Raw genomic sequence first — 17327 nt, 5'->3', positions numbered from 1 at the left:
CAGCCAGGAGTTGGATAAAAACTTGACCAAAACTGATTTGTTAGGAAAAAAAAAAAGTAGGGACAATATATACAGCATAATTTAGTGGTGTACTTTTTCAATCCGTAGTGGTATATTGAAGGATTTTGTGTATATGCAATTCCACTTTGGCAACATTAATCTATGATTAAAATGTAAATTCCTCTTTTGATCAGCCTTATGAAGATATAATTCCCTGATGTGTGTGTGTTGGACAGGGTTGAAAACTGCAGTTTACAAACAGGAACAAGGAATCAGTGGGAAATAATGGAAACATCACACAGTTTGTTTAAAATCCTCTATTAATAAATGCTAAAATGTAATCTGGATGGAGGCTACAGGATTTATACTTTATGGAACTAAAGGTGTTTCAGAAAATGCATGTGAAAGTATGTTTATTCAAAGTATTTCAAACATTTCATAACATTTCATGAAGCCCTGTGATATTGGGCTCTATAAATAAAACAGAACTGAATTTAAATGAATCTGTATTTGTAATATTTACACATCACTTTTGTTTCTATTATCTAGATTCCTTGAAAATCAGTGACAATAACAACACCTCTGACCTTTGAAAGCAGCAAACTACTCACAGGTTTTTAACTACAAAGAGTATGAACCATGAATGAAGGAAAATAAGGGGAAAACCTGCCACAGAGTGTTTTATACCTTCATCCATTGTATCTGTGTTGGGATATTCAGCTTGAAGATCTCATCTAGGTTGCAGGGAATCCCTTTGTTGAGTCCCAGGGTGACTGATCTGGGCTCAGATGGTTCAGGACATTTCTCTGGAGACACTGACAGTCCAAACACCATCCTCCAGACTCCTCTGTGGTTCCTGCACAAAAGAACTCAGGCCCTGAATCCTCTGGGTAAAGCATCAACCTTTATGACATTTATGAAAGAAATGAAATCCTGAAATAAATGAAATCCTAATCACTGTGATGTTGAAATTATAAGATTAAAATTAACACCAGGCAGTAAAATCAGTTCACTGAATACAGCGTTAATTCTATGTATAATTCAATTCATTTATTTATTTATTTATTTTGCATTTGTTCGAGACTCTCTTGTCTTTCTGAGGTTATTATTACAATGAAAACCTGGATAATTTGTTAACTGAAATACTAAAAAAAAACTACACTGCACAAACTCCATAAATACCCATACAGATCCTGGACAATATTGGTCCCATTTGAAGTTTGAAGTCGTTTTTTTTTTTCTTTTGTTTTTTTTCAAAGGGACAGTGCATATTAATAAACACAATATGTGCCAATATGCAGGATTATAACCAAGGCTAATTTCCATCTTTAGTCCCTTCATAAAACATGAACACTATTTAAGTCTATCAACACTTTATTTTAGTGATAGATCAATAAAGTGGTTTGGCTAATAATGAGAAACTGCCACTGATTGTTAACCCATAAAGACCCAGTGCTACTATGCTACTATGAAATTTTCTCTATATTTAACCATTCTTAAGTATTTTATCATCATTTGTTTAAAATATTATCCTCTGTATATTCTATTTTATCAGTATAAATCATGTGTTTTCCTATATTTAATTTACTGATCATGAAGATGTTCATAAAAGCTCAGACTAAAGTTGAGGATTATTGTATTAAAAACAGAGAAAACTGCAGAAAAAGTGACTTTTTCAGTAAAATATATTAACTGAACATAAACCAAGCATTTCCATCCACTCTCATTTATCAAACTCTATGTGTTTTACTGGTGAATCAATGTTGTAGGAGATGATGGTGTTTCCATGTTCACTATGGAGCCTCTGAACGTCCAAATAGGTCATATCTGATGACCATGAAAAGATGACAAACTGTATTTTTTACCAATTATTTACATGTATTAATAGGATTAGTAGATCAACAAGTATTAAACATTTTCATCAGCAGATGCTTTTGATTGCCAGTGGCTTTTTGGGTCTTTATGGGTTTCCCAAAACAGTTGGTCACTATGGTGTTTCGTAAACATTACTAAAACTGGCTCATCTGTGATTATTACAGACTTCATTAGTGAATATTAAAACAATCTGGTCAGCTCTTTGCAAACACTGCTATCAATTTAGCGTCAGTCACAGCTGAGTAAAATAAACTGGTCTGAATATGTTCAGAAGTACTTTCCATTTTCCTCCATACTGTTCCCCTTCACGTACATGTACAAACAAGCAACACAGTATTTAATATGAGCGTCCTGCTGCCACCTGAACGAATGACCTCACATCATTACAAAGCTCACACCTGCAGCTACATTACATTAACCATCCAGAGCGCACAAAGGAAGTCAGCACAAATCACTTCCTGGTGAAGCCCTGAAGGCTACATCACCATTACTCTGAATGTGTCCCCCTAAAGTAATGTAAAGTATAGGGATGTATTCCAGGAACTGAAATCCAAGGAATTCTCACTCAAGTCTCAACTTTTAACATCACTGTTGTTCTATTACTCGCTTTTCATGCTCAGAGTATACATTGAAAAGATGCTAAACTGCCTTTTACACCAGTTATTTACATGTATTGATAGAATTAGTGTAATAATAATAATAATAATAATAATAATAATAATAATAATAATAATAATAATAATAATAATAATAATAATAATAATAGTTAAAACATCCATAGTTGCTCCCACAAAGATTTTTAATGTTCATTTCCACCACATTTACTGATTTATGGCTTTGGTGTTGAGCAGTCCAGTTTCTAACTAGAAGTACGTGGAGAGTGCAGACCTCCGCCAAGGCAGATCAGTGCCCTGGATTTGGATGAAAATTTCAGGAAATGTTGCTCTCTTTTCTAGAAAAGCACTCAAAGAGTGCAGACCTCTGCCAAGGCAGATCAGTGGGCCCCTGTGGCCCCCCCACCCCCGATCACCACCAAAATTTAATCATTTGTTCCTTGTGTAAGTATCAACATTTCCTGAAATTTTCATCCATCCATAACTTTTTGAGTTATCTTGCACACAGACAAACAGACAAACCAATGCCGACAAAAACACAACCTCCTTGGCGGAGGTAATAATGTTTAGAAGTGACAGATGCTTAATTTCAGAATTTCATGTATGATGCATTTTCATCAACTTCATTAACTGATTAATCAACTATCACCTTCTTTTGACTTCAAAACATCATAATTAAATCAATTTTCATAAATTCACATTCAGCTGACCTGATTTATTTATACACACAATAATGACATTAACAGAGTTCAACATACATATAGTATGAAAACGCACAGGGCAGATTGGTCATGCACAACTAAAATATACAAAGAAAGGACTGACAGTGAAGATCACCAGCAGAGGGTTAATATCTCCAGATGATGTGGAAATAGTGATGAAATTTGTTACGTCTGATTTTACACAGCTGAATAAAGATGATTACACAATTACACATAACAATGTCTCTTCTGTAAGATGATTATGCAGCATGTAGTAGCATGTATGAAACTAACTGTTCCCTCTAAAATGAGTTAACAATGTGTCAACACCTGTTTGACTCAGACAATATTTAACATTACATGGTTTTCATCGTAGGTTGTTACTGGGATGCTGCTACCAATTGTGGACCCCATGGAAGGTAAACATTGTGGGCCTTTCATATAAGAAATTTTCTGTAAATCTGTTGTGGGGGGGTGGTGAAGGTAATGTAACTACTGCAGGTATAGGGGTGTATTTCATAAGTGCCATTACAACCGTAATGGATGTGATAAACAAACGTGAAACTTAACTTCCAGCTTCTATGCTTCTCTTTTATATGACATTTTCACAACTTCTAACCTATATCCACTGGGCCCCCTGCAAATGCTGGGCCCCATGAACTTGTCATGTTTACCCCACCCCCTCACCCCCTTTTCATCACCCCAGGGTTGTTATTCCAGCATATGTGACATGTTTTTGTACCTCTTCTCACAGATGTAAGTTCCGTTATGAAAAAGCTGCACAGGCATAAACCACAGCACACCATTCCGGACTTCCACTCCAGATGGCAGGCTGTGGTTGAACCCTGACCCTCTGGTCCAGGTCACATGGCCTGATGTTCTGCACTTCAACAGGAAGAGGTGGCCTGCGCTCACATGGTAGGTCTCTGTCTCCCTCATGTGGTCTGTATGTGACAGTACAAAGTGAAACCAAGAGTCATTCAGGAATATAAAAAAAAAAACCAACACACACACACACAGGGCTTGAACTATTCCGTCTTTAACGTCATCAGTTTGAGGTGTAAAAGACATGTCAGAGGTAACTTCTGAGGTCACTGTGGACCTGAAACCATCTCCATTTTCAGATACGTTATGCTTCTACTGTACCGCAGAGGCACAATGTGATTAACTCAGACCTCACAGTACACAATAATTTACATAAGCCCCAACATTACTATCTGCAATATAGAATATTTGGAAATTTTACTTTGCAACTTGAGTAGATTTTCATACTTATTCTTAAGTTAAATGTCAGGCTTTCCTTTTTTCCCTGTGGTATCCTTTTATGCTGTTTATTTCCTCCAGTACATATTCATTTCTTTTACTTTTTTCCCCTAAGAAATGCAGTTTAAAGTACCTTAGAGGTGCTAAAGAAATCATAAACAAAACAAAAAACGCTCCAGATGAATGTAAAAAAAAATCTGTGCTGTGAATTGTCTCCCACATTTTTCTGTAATTTATGGTTGGGTATATATATTATTTCAGTCAGATATTATAGCATGCACATACATGCTAAATAGAGTCTAAAGTTGGATTTCTCCAAAAATATAGAATAGAATAGAATAGAATAGAATAGAATAGAATAGAATAGAATAGAATAGAATAGAATAGAATGTTTCTGTGGGGAAATATGCTGTGGACTCCAAATGCTGACACATCTGCCTCTATTCCCCTTCCACAGAAATAAACATGAATAATTTACATCACAAAAGAAATTCCGAAATGAACCACCCTGACATCCTGTACCCGATTCTGCTCTCCAGCACTGCCTGTGGCATAGAATCCTTTCGGCAGGGGTTATTCGTGTGTGTGTGTGTGGGGGGGGGTACTGATGATGATGATGACTGTAAGGGCCATTCCTGACAGCTTTCCTCTTCCTCCTTAGTCTTATACTAACTCACCAGCTGACTGGGCTATTGTGAAGACACTGTGTCTGATGTCATCTTCATTTGCAATTTCTTCAAACATCTTCTGACAAAACAACTGGTCAGATTAATTTCTGCTTTTATCTGTACCTTCCATGGGACAATGTCTAGATATTGTGATTTTTGACAAATTTTTTGAAATGTGTAAAATTTGCCTTTACTTATGATGGGCTATATTTTGATGACATTTAACATGGAAATGATTAGAGATGTCAATATAGTTACTATTGAGCACTGAGAGGAAGTTATATTTAAACTTTCATTTAAATAGTTGAATTCTCCTCCAGTGAAAGTACCACTCATTTCTATTGGGACGTTGACCTCCTGCATCCAGACCACTGGGCTCTGACATAGCACCAGAACCTGACAACCTCGCAAATTCAAGTTGTTATTGATTCTTGATAGAACATGCCGGTTAGATACAGGAACACTGGTCCTATATTTTTAGGGTTTCCATGGTTCACCTAAAGTGATATTTTATTCACAGGGTTGGCAGGACCTGTCTTTACAGAAGTGCTTTATCATTGCAGACAGTTCTATTCATCCATTTTCATCTTTGCAGATTTTTTTGAATAACTAATTGAATCATAGTGTCTATAGGTATCGACATGCATTTTTTTGTTTTGACTTGAGAATGAAAACTCTTGAATCTGGTAAAAAAAAAAAAAAAAAAAAATAGAGATAAATAGAAGTGAAATGCTGTCACGTCAAACTTCAAACAGTAGTACCAAATGTCACAATCAGTCACCACCTGAAATTACATTGGTGCTTGAGTAAAAACACACATTTCTATGAATTGATGTTAGTTTTGTAAAAAAAAAAAAAAAAAAAAAAAAAGGAAGCTGAAGACCAATAGTTATAATGAAAGATGATTTCAGTCTGTATCAGAAAAAAACACATGAGTAATGTCAGCCAGATTCAGTTTTTTTTTTATTATTGTTGCTATATGTGAGTTTAATCCTTTTGAAAACATCTATAGAGAAATGAAATTGTACAATCAGCTGCAAGAAATGGTTTTCAGGAACTTGCACGTCTGTGTGTGGCTTTCGGATTTTGCAAGAACATTCCTTGTTTGTACAATATTTTTAGTAGAAAACATCAACATTAAAGTTTTACCTTTACTTTGATATCATGTATGATTTAGCAGATGTCTTTTCCTTTCCTCTCACTACATACAAATCTGACCAGCTGCTGTTCAGATAACTGTAACCTGTCACAGTTTCCTTTCAACACAGTACTGACGTCTTTTAGCTGTGGGGTTTCCTGGAGACTCAAAAGGAGTAAATGTTGACTTTCTTTGACCTATTTACATGATGAGGGGCATTGACTGAAGAAATAGAACTAATCTTGTATCTCATGGGATCTTTTTTTTTACTGTGACGTTGTAGTCTGGTATTATACAGTAATAGTAAACTAAAATATGAATAATACCTCGTAGCTCAAGTGATGATAACTTTGACATTTTTTAGAATTGTTAAACATTACTCTTGCTTGCAGGATGTGACCCAGGCAGTTTGAGCTGCTGAATATCACTCACTACTCACTGTGAAGTACATTCAATGAGCAAATCACCAGATATGCATCATTCCCTCCCAGTGAAAAGACCTGAGACTGACTTTGCATTGTAGTGTAATGCACTGTTGCACTATAATTCACACATACAGGCAGGAGAAGCTATTCTAGAAGAAACTTTGTAGTTAAACTTAGCTTGACAAAGCTTTGCAATGACTGTTTAGTAGTTCTGTGGGGTCGGGATGGTGCAAAAATTCTCAAACTGGTTTGTTATGAAGTCAAAAACCAGACTGTACTGAAATATCTGTTATTACCTGTAGGTTCTACACTTCCACTCCCACCTGGTAGCACCTGTTCCCTCCTTCTACTGAAATCTTGTCTTTGTATTGTTACTCTTGGCTCTGGGAGTAAATTACACTCGTCTCATCAGACTCTGGTCAGAAAACCATCATACTACTTATGATTTGCCACAACCTGTCAAAATCCCAAATGCTGGTTCAGCCGGTTGGGATAAAGAGGACCAGCAAAACTGGAAATTTACTCTACAGTCCAGTCAACCACGTTGTCCTTGTCATAAGTGTCAGAGAATTACAACTTCTGTAACACTTGCATAAAAAAAAAGAAAGAACAAAAAACAATTAAATAAAACGAGTCTTGCAATCAATAGTTACATGTAGCCCTTTTCTTAATTATGTTAATTTTTCAAATAAACTCAGGTGTCATGTCTGCTCCCAGACTGTGTCTGTCTTTTCTGTTTTGTCTGTCATTTCCTGTTTTATTTTGTTAAGTTTCCCTCTTGTGTCATGTCTGGTGTCTTTACTTCCCCTCCTTGATTGTTTCACCTGCTCCTGATTACCTGACTCCTCCCTGATTATCTCCACCTGTGTCCAATTGTCTTCCCGCCCTCTTGTGTATTTAAACCCTGTGTTTTCCCCTGTTCCTTTGCCAGTTTGGGTTCTACCTTTGTGTGCTCACTTACCAGCGGTTGTGGATACCTGTCAGTCTGTCTGCCCGTTTTGACCCGTTTTGCCCTCCGACCACCGATCCTGCCTGTTCCTCGTCTGCCTGCTCGTCTGGTTCTGACCTGGTTCGTACATCGACTTCTGATTCTGCCTATTCCCTGACTACCTCAGCCTCCAACGTGTTACCTTGTGTTTCGACCCTCGCCTGGACCTTGACCGTGAGTAGCCTTTCCCTCATGTCCCGTTGCCTCCTGAATTGCCCTCCTGTGTATGACCTGGCTTGTTTTTTGACTATCCTCTGTTTTGCCCTAGTCGGGGTGTTGACGGGAATCCTCCGGCTCGGCCGTGCTGACCATCCATATTCCCCGCTCACAGCCCGGACGAAGAGTCCAGTATCACACGCCTTCATAGACGTGTTAACTATTTTGTGCTGTGTTTTTCCTACTGTGATTGTGTTTAATAAACACTCAACTGGTCATCTGTGTTCTGGTCTTGCATTTGGGTTCAGCCTTTGTACTAGTCCCATTACATCAGGTATCTGATGGTCTTCATCATTGGTGTGATCTATGTGTGATGAATAGTCAAGACCAGGGTTAGAGTTCAGAAAGAGTTCAGTAAAAACTGAGTTTGCTAATGCAACATTAGGGAGTGATTTTTATTTATTAGTTGTATAATAATAATAATAATAATGATGATACATTATCATTCAGTAGTTTTATATTAGTTCTGTGTAAAGGTCCATGTGATAAACCCTGGTCTCTAGAATAGACTTCATAATCCCAGTCTGTCCTTGCAGTGTCTCAGAACTATAAATGTCTCCTTTTAGTTTAAAAAGATATGAATGGTAGTTTAAAAAAAAATGAAGATTATCTGTATCTACATCTTGAGTGATGTGCTACATGTTTTTTTTCCCCCTTATCTTGTGGATTTTTACATTACGTAATTTCCTTGGTATGTACCTGTGCTGCACTAACCTCTTCCTGTTCCAATTCGATCACCTTTGTGTCACCCTCCATGAGTAAGTATGAGTGAGTGATTTGCATGTTCTTCCAACACAGAGATCAGCTGAACTGAGAAAAAAAAAAAGTATGCAATCTCTCCTATATGAAAATGAACAGATTGGACTGAACTCAGCCAGGTCTATAATGTGGGGTTTATTTTAAACTGCTTATGAGACATGCGTCGGAATAAAACTGAACTGAACTTCAATGGAGTTTTTCATGCTTATAATGACTACTTTACTCTCATTACATCCTATTTTAGGTCTAAATGTTTTTGTTAGTATCAAAAATAAATTGTCAAAGTCTGTATCACTAGTTGTCAATTGTTTCGTATGTTTGTACTTTTGCCATTTTTCCAAGTAGAAAAAAAATGCTGTAATGTTGGATATTCAAGTCATCTATGTTTTTATGTTGTCTGTGAATCAATACCATGGCTTTGATGCACAGTCTCAAACTTTTTTTTTTTCAACTACACATCACCGAACAAATGCTTTTATTTTTTAACTCATTTACATATTTACACTCAAAGCAGTTTCATAATATAAAAAACAGAAGCCCTGTCTTTGGAATTTCTTTTACTTTCATTTGTCTTTTTCTAATCTTTAGTTTCATGTTTCATCACAGACATATTAACAGTCAGGTATTTATTCTGACATGAAAAGGAACCAGAAATAAACTCATTTACTGCAACTTCAAATTTGTAACATCATTTATTTGTGTGTAGCATTTACTGATGTAAATTAAATTTTCTGGTGCTGCAATTTGGAATCATTTTTCAGTATTTAATAGTATGACAAATGGACCATAAATGCGTTCAGCCATATTTGTTGACATTTTTTGTTTATCTCCGGGTCATATGTTCAGTATTGAAATACATGATCCCAGTTGTAGGACAGGTTGTGAGAACAAATGGTTCTATAACCCTCTGTAAAACTGGTGTGTATTCTGGTGTGTATTTTTCCATTGTATGATTGAACAATTTCTAGTATAAATATAACAATAATCAAATAGTTTTCTTTCAAGTTTTATCAACAGAAAAATCAGCGGTGCTCCAGATAGCTGAGTTGTAGCTTTCAGTTTCATACTTTCTACAACAGAAAAGTTAATTTCACTTGAGTTCTAAAAGAAATACTCTCCATTAAAACAGTCAGAAGCGATGACATTTTAAAAATAAATAAATAAAAAAAATCATAAAACAGAGGAATTGTGTGGATTTACTTACTGTGTGCCTCAGTGCGTGCTGTAGTCAGTAGTGCAGCCAGTAAACTGATCCATCCTGTCACTGCCATCGTCTTCATCTGTGGATTTGGACAGGTTGCATTTCATCAGTGGTTTCTTACACATGGATTGTGTTCCCAGCCACTGTCACAACCTGCTTTAAGTAAAGTTACTTGAGACATTTCCTGACAGGTTGTTGTTAGACAGTTTCTGATATGGGGAAGTGAGAGAGGCAGTCATCTAATAAGCAGACACAAGGAAGGCGGGCCAGAAACACTCCCAGTAAAAGTCCCAGGAAGTTCCTCTGACGTGACATTGAGTAATCTTGAAAAAGGCTCAATCATTTACAGGATGTCCTCTGGCTCTGCGTCCCTTTGTTAAGTTCACCTAGAGTGGTCACGCTGATTTAACAACACTTCATCCTTATTATTAAATCTGTGGTGAGGGATTCCTAAAATACTGCTGTCAGGATTCTACACCAGAAAAGATCAACTTAGGAAATTCCTCCTGTATGTTATATCCTCCTAAGATCCCAAGATCCAGCAATGTATTTTTTTACTCTGTGGGGGGCAAGGCTTTGAGAAAAAAGAAGAAAGAAATGCTGTTAAGGCCATTCCGTTAAAAAAAAAAAAAAAAAAAAAAAGTACCTGAAAAAACAAAAAACAAAAACAAAAAAAAACCTGATGCATCATAATGTTTCGATTCAAAGACATTCTCTGAGCTCAAGTTTCACTCAAAGGTAGCTGGGATCGGCTCCAGTGTCCCACAACCCTCTCAAGTAGGGATGTCAAACTCAGTTTAGTTCAGGGGCCACATTCGGCCCACTTTGAACTCAACTGGGCCAGACCAGTAAAATAGTAGTATAATAGCCTTGAATAATGACAAGTCCAGTTTTGTTTTGTTTTTTTTGTAGTCGTTGTTTAAGTGCAAAAAAAAAAAACATTAAATTAAAAAAATATTTACATTTACAAACTATCTAAACAAAAAACATATAAATAACCTTAAAAAATTGAAATGTCCTATGGTAAACTAAGTGCAATTTTAACAATATAATGCCTCAACTTATCATTTATACATACGCATTACAGGTCAGATGTACAAAGGCACAAAACATTTAGTAACAGGCAGAACATTGTTAAAATTGCACTTAATTTTCTTAAGAAGGTTCAGGCTGTTCATACAGTATTTGTTCAGGTTATTCACATATTATTGTTAAAGGATGGTTTGGAAATGTAAATATTTTCATAATTTAATGTTATTTTTTGCACTAAAAGAAAGAAAAAAAATGAAGTCATTTATATTTATAGTACAGTATTTATAGGCTTTATTTATTTATTTATTTATTTATTTATAAATGTATTTCTTTTTCCACATTAAACCAAAAAGAATTTTTGGAGTTGTTATAGGTTATTATGCTGTTATTTTACTTGAAAATTCAATTTCAATTTACTTGAAAATATAATTCCCATGGGACTGGATTGGAACCTTTGGCAGATTAGGGTTAGGGCCACATGTTTGACACCTGTGCACTAAACTTTAGAGCACAGGTGTCAAACATGAAAATGAATGAATGAATGAATGATGTTATTTAATGTAAAAAAAAAAAAAAAAAAAAAAAGCCAAAAGTCTCCTGGGAGGATATAAAGAATAAATTGTAAAATAGTAGAATATTATTGTAGCTGTTACAGCAGTGTTTTTCAACCTTGGGGTCAGGATCCCACGAGGGGTCGCCTGGAATTCAAATGCCTGAAATTTCTAGTAATTGATAAAAATAAAATAAAAACTTACTAATAAAAAATATATGGTGAGTTGAGAGAGACAATCACAATACATAAAAGACATAACAAACTCTGACGCTGAAATTGAAGCACTGTGGTACTGTTTATCTTTTAAATGTTCATTGTGGTCGGTTTCAGATGCTGCAGCTCTTTCATAATTCATAGTTTGAGTTATTGTTTGTTGAGTATTAATTTGCAGCTTTTGGACTGACTGTACAAAATTCTCCCTTGTGCAGTAATCTCAATCTGGCTTTTCTGCCTCCGTCCACAATAATATACATTATACAGCCTTAATTTTGTGTAAAATTAACATTTATTTGCAACATAGTATAGCAAACTATTACATGATCTAAAGCAAATAAATTTTAGCAAAAAAAAAAAAAAGTCTCCGTTTTGAATGTCTGGGGTTGACAGAAATTTGTGATGTTAAAATGGGGTCACAAGCCAAAAAAGGTTGGGAACCACCGTGTTATAGCATTCTAGTCAAACCTAAACTAAGACCGGACCAGATATATGTACAGAGGGCATCATGGGAACCTTTCTTTAGCCCTATCGGCCCACCTACAGGCCTAAAAAATTATACTAATATTCATCTACTATAAAAATATAATAAATAAATATCAACTTTTGCTCAAAGTTTAGACCCTAATGTTACTAAAAGTACATCAAAAGTGTATTTTAGTGCAAACTTTAATGTTCAAACATGATTTTTTATCTTTGTGGGGTGAAATATACGCTATTAAAAATCTCCAACACAAACAATTAATTTATGCATATCATCATCAATCCAGCCCAAAAAAAACAGGCGAGGATAAAAAAATTCTAATTTCTCTTTTAGTTTGTTACAGTTTACTCAGGCATAGTAATAGATACAATATTTTAGACAATGGGAATAGATTCTGTGAGGTCTCTAAATGTCCATAGACACCAAGAACATCCATATGAACCTTATTATTGTGAAGTCATTCTTCATTTACTTTGGGTATGTCTTTTTAGGCGTTTTTCCCCTGAAAATATGGTCAGGGTTAAACAGGTTATGTTTATTTTTCAATATCAAGCTAGCATCTGTTTTGGGTGAGTGTGTCATGGGAAAATGATACACAAAATATCAGAACACTGTGGTTAGACTGGATCAAATGTCACTTACACACACACTATTTGATAATTATTCCTTAGTGCTATAAAATCTCAGTAAACCATGTATTATAGAATCTACACACCACAGCGTCACCACTTTGACACTAACAGATAAAAATGTGGTTTAGGTTATTACAGGCAATTTGCTTGATTCATCCTCCGTCAAAGCCACAGCTTCTTCTTGGAACTTTCACATCAGAAATGAGTCGAGTTAATGGTTGTGTTTGAAGCAGGAAGTTTTATATCAAACCATATTAATATATTAATAAACTTGATTGTGTACTGGCGGTTTGTTGATGATATCTCTGCAGTTAATGACTTGACTCATCTGAGACAAGACCAAGACCTTCAAAAGTGGTCTTGAGAAAATTAATGTGAATTACATTGTAAGTACTTAATGCCAGAAAGAAATTTGGGAATCCTATGTGACATAAGGTGATCAGAAAAATACTATAAAGATATGTCACTGCATATAAAGACTGTGGTGTTATTATAGTTCAAGTTGTCAAAAACACAAACAAAAAATAAAACTGTTATGAACAATTCTACATGAAGGCTTCCAAGTAAAATCACCCTTTTTTCAGTTTCATAACACTGGTTAGTCTCATCAGACACTAGTTATGCAATAGCCTATTTATAAAAAAGCATCATAGTATTTACCATTTGCCACAACCTATCAAAATCCCAAATGTTGGTTTAGCCGCTTTGAATAAAGACGACCAGCAAAACTGGAAATTTGCTCTACAGTCCAGTCAACCATGTCATAACTGTCAGAGAATTCAGTACAACTTCTGTAAAACTTTCATTAAAAAAAATGAAAATGAAAGAACAGAAAACAATTAAAGAAAGCCAGTCTTGCAATCATTAGTTATATGTAGCCCTTTTGCATACTATAAAGATAAGTCGTTGCATATAAATAATGTGTTGTTATTATAGATAAAGTTTTCAAACACACACACAAAAAGACTATAATGAACAATTCTGCATGAATGGTTTCAGGTAAAATCTCCTTTTTTCAGCCTCAATACATTTAGCTAATAACATGCATTCTTTAACCCCCCCCCCCCCCCCCTTTAGTTTCTATTAATCAAGTCTTTTGTGATAACTATTATATACAGTCCATTTTTTTTAACATTCAGATGGAAGTGGGTTCATTTCATACAAATGAAACAAATGACATGACATTACTTTTGGAGCAGTGTCATTATTTTAACTCTGGGGTCAATTCTTTTATATCCTTCTGTAATAGCTAATGTAAATCCATATTTTAAAGCTGATTTTTAATGTGTTCTTCCATAGGGATAATGCCCCAGGGCCTTGCTATAGGATTCACATTTTGTCACATTTTTCATCATTAATAAGTTTGCATATGTGTGTGTTCTGAAATAAAATTCACAAAACAGAGGCCAAGTCTGTCAGTGATTTACACAGCTCGAACTGTGCATTCAGTTCAGTTTTCGCAGCGTTATCCTCAGTGCCTGTAAGGCTATTTCTGTAGAAAATTATCACTTATATAGAGCATTTAGAATGAATATGAAAATAACCAGAAGAGAATGAAATAAATTGAACCTCAAAATAAACTAAAATGTCTCAAAGATTCGTAGAAGTAAAACTAAATTCAAACTGAAAGACTAAATGAAAACAGAAACTAGTTCAATCATAACATAAACACACTCTGTTTTCATTCATTCAGTACAGTGAAATCCCTCAAAAGAAACTGAAGATGAGGTTCTATGTGTGATTTTGAAGATAAGATCAACTTACCAACCGACGACAGCTATTACTGAGTGCACTGAAGAACTGGTGGGTTTTTCCTCTAAGACTCACTACTGTTCCACTAACCCTGCCGTCTTATTTCACTGAAAAAAAAAAAAAAACCTCATTCGCATTATATTTGCAAGGCTATGAGTAATTTCCGACTCTACAGTGTTCAGATGTAGGACACCACACCTCAGTGATTTTCAGATGCAGCCGTTCTGTTTTAACCCTAAAGCAATAGAGTATGATGACGACAAATTATGTTCTTTTACTTTTTGACACTTCCTTTTTACTTTTCTCAGGAAACAATAAATCATTACTTCACCATATTATATACAATAACTAAAAAAATCTCCAAATGATGAAGCCATAACTAATAAAAATTCTAATACATAAAGACAAAAGCATTTATTTAACATACTTCCATTCCAGTCTATGAAAACAATTTTCATTTAATAGCAGCTGTCATCGAGTCCACTGAACCTACCTTATATTGAGTTAAAATATAATGTGACTCTACGGTTATGAGGCAAATCAATACTACTGACATATGAAAATGTTACTACCTTATTGCACACAATTGCATCCTAACAGCACATAGTGTTTTGCACTGTTACTGTTACTGCACTGGACTGTATATGCTGTATTTTACAGTTCTTTCTATATACATTGTACAAACTCTTGATATACTAATTCTTTACTGTTTTTTATATTGATGTACATATTTTTGAGTGTTTTTATGTTTTCTTTTTTTTATTTTTAACTAGGTGATAACTACCTCTTAGAAAAATTATGTTATATGTACATAATGATGATTAACATTCTTGAGTTTTGAGTTAAAAAAAAAAAAAAAAAGTTATGTTATGGAATGAAAATGGCTCAACCTGCCATGTACAAGGCAAATGCAGATGTAGACTCAACCATTTAGGACTAAAAACTGAATTTGAACACTTTCTAACAGAACTGGGCAACAAATCTATGTCAAGACACAGTGATAAAAAAATTATCTCGATAACAATAAACTATGGATATTTTTTTTCTTCAAGTGGTGTGACCTAACAGCTATTCACACGGAAGAAACCACCTACGGAGTACCATGTGTGGGTAGAATTTCCATTTGACTAGCAGGCTTTTTGGGCCGTTGGTAGGCAAATGTTTGGTCTAAAGTCGGCTCTGCTGTCTGTTATATAAAAAACATATTTATCTAATCAATGGTACAGAATAATAATGTTTATTCCGCCGATTATCTATTGGGGATCATTTGTCTATTTATTAATTTGATGGGTTATTGTTGAAATGCGGCAACATATACTGTGTGTTGTAAATTACAAGGTGTGTGTGATATGATAAGTGTAATGAACAGGTGAGAGCACTTTATTTGCACATGTGTGTCAGTGTCTTTTGAGGTGCAGTGGTGTTCACTGATCTTAGTCCCAGGTGGTGCTAATTCTATAATATGAAACTTTTACTTAGTTTATTTTGCGAAGATGTAATGTTGATGTTAACATTAACATTGACTTCAGCCTCAGTGGAACAATGATAATTGAACTTCATATTCATTTACTCCATAAACAAACAAAACACTTAAATAAGGTTGTGAAATAATTCATTTTCAACAAGCTAGATGTCCGCTAGCTACTTGCATTTACCAATCCATGTCAGTATCATGACAGGGAAACCAAACTGACCTCACAGTCCTCATCACCTGACTTTGACACTCAGTGAAGTTGAAGTCAGGGCTGGGCATATCAATCTAAATCGGGGGTCTCAAACTCATTTTCTTTCAGGGGCCACGTTCAGCCCGATTTGATCCCCAGTGGGCCGGCCCAGTAAAAAAAATAACATAATAACCTATAAATAATGACAACTCAGAATTTTTGTCTTTGTTTTAGTGCAAAAAAAAACATTAAAACATGAAAATACTTACTTTCATAAACTATCCAAACAAAAAAGTTGTGAACAACCTGAAAAAAATTAATTTTTTAAAGAAAAATAAGTGCAATTTTAACAATATTATGCCTCAACTTATCATTTCTACATGTGTATTATGGATCAGATCTACAAAGACACTAAATTCAGAAAATTGTTAAAATTGTGCTTAATTTTCTTTAGACATTTCAGCTTGTTCATATTTGTTCAGGTTATTCACATTTTATTGTTACAGGATAGTTTGTAAATGTAAATATTTTCATAATTGAATGTTATTTTTTGCACTAAAACAAAGACAAAAATATGAAGTTGTCATTATTTTCACATCAAACTGAGAAGAAAATATGGAGTCATTATTTTTTGTGGGTTATTATGCTATTATTTAACTTGAGATCTTATTGGAACCTGAACTAAAATGAGTTCGACAGCCTTGACTGTGGAACATTTGCACTTTGCAAATTCATCCCACAGGCCGGATTGGATCCTTTGGCGGGCTGCATTTGGCCCCCGGACCGCATGTTTGAGACCCCTGATCTAAATATTGATAGCATCAATACCAAGGTGAGTATCTGTATCGGATTCATACTAGCATGATGAGATTGATACTTTTGTTGCAGTTACTTTCTATACATCAAACAAAATACTCAAGTTTCTTCACAGACTTCATGCAACAAATGCAGCTGCTCTCTGAGTCTGTCTGTGCAAACAGTGCACCTCTCTCTCTCTCTCTCTCTCTCTCTCTCTCTCTCTCTCTCTGCTGCTCTCTCAGACATACTTTGCCACCCCGCCACTCTGCCGTAGAGTGGAGAGTCAGAGCATTGACTGAAAGCAGCCCGTGATCACAGAGAGAAAGACGAGTGCTGTGTGGAGCTTATTCA

General features: G+C 35.2%; 1 protein-coding gene across 1 annotated transcript in view; it reads right to left on the bottom strand.

The window, feature by feature from the left end:
- LOC115411828 (interleukin-1 receptor type 1-like) overlaps positions 1 to 14593 on the bottom strand; it is a 34677-nt gene extending 20084 nt beyond the window's left edge. The window contains exons 1-4 of the mRNA XM_030124035.1: positions 14527 to 14593; positions 9852 to 9927; positions 3933 to 4134; positions 688 to 856 (exon numbers count right to left, since the gene is read on the bottom strand). Coding sequence (XP_029979895.1) covers positions 688 to 856; positions 3933 to 4134; positions 9852 to 9927 — 447 coding nt within the window. The 5' untranslated portion in view covers positions 14527 to 14593. The remainder of the gene's footprint in view (positions 1 to 687; positions 857 to 3932; positions 4135 to 9851; positions 9928 to 14526) is intronic.
- Positions 14594 to 17327: the final 2734 nt, after the last annotated feature.

This window comes from Sphaeramia orbicularis, chromosome 21 (genome assembly GCF_902148855.1).
Source record: "Sphaeramia orbicularis chromosome 21, fSphaOr1.1, whole genome shotgun sequence".
Lineage (NCBI taxonomy): Eukaryota > Metazoa > Chordata > Actinopteri > Kurtiformes > Apogonidae > Sphaeramia > Sphaeramia orbicularis.
Note: the sequence above shows the minus strand (reverse complement) of the source record. Positions and strands in the feature narration are given on the sequence as shown.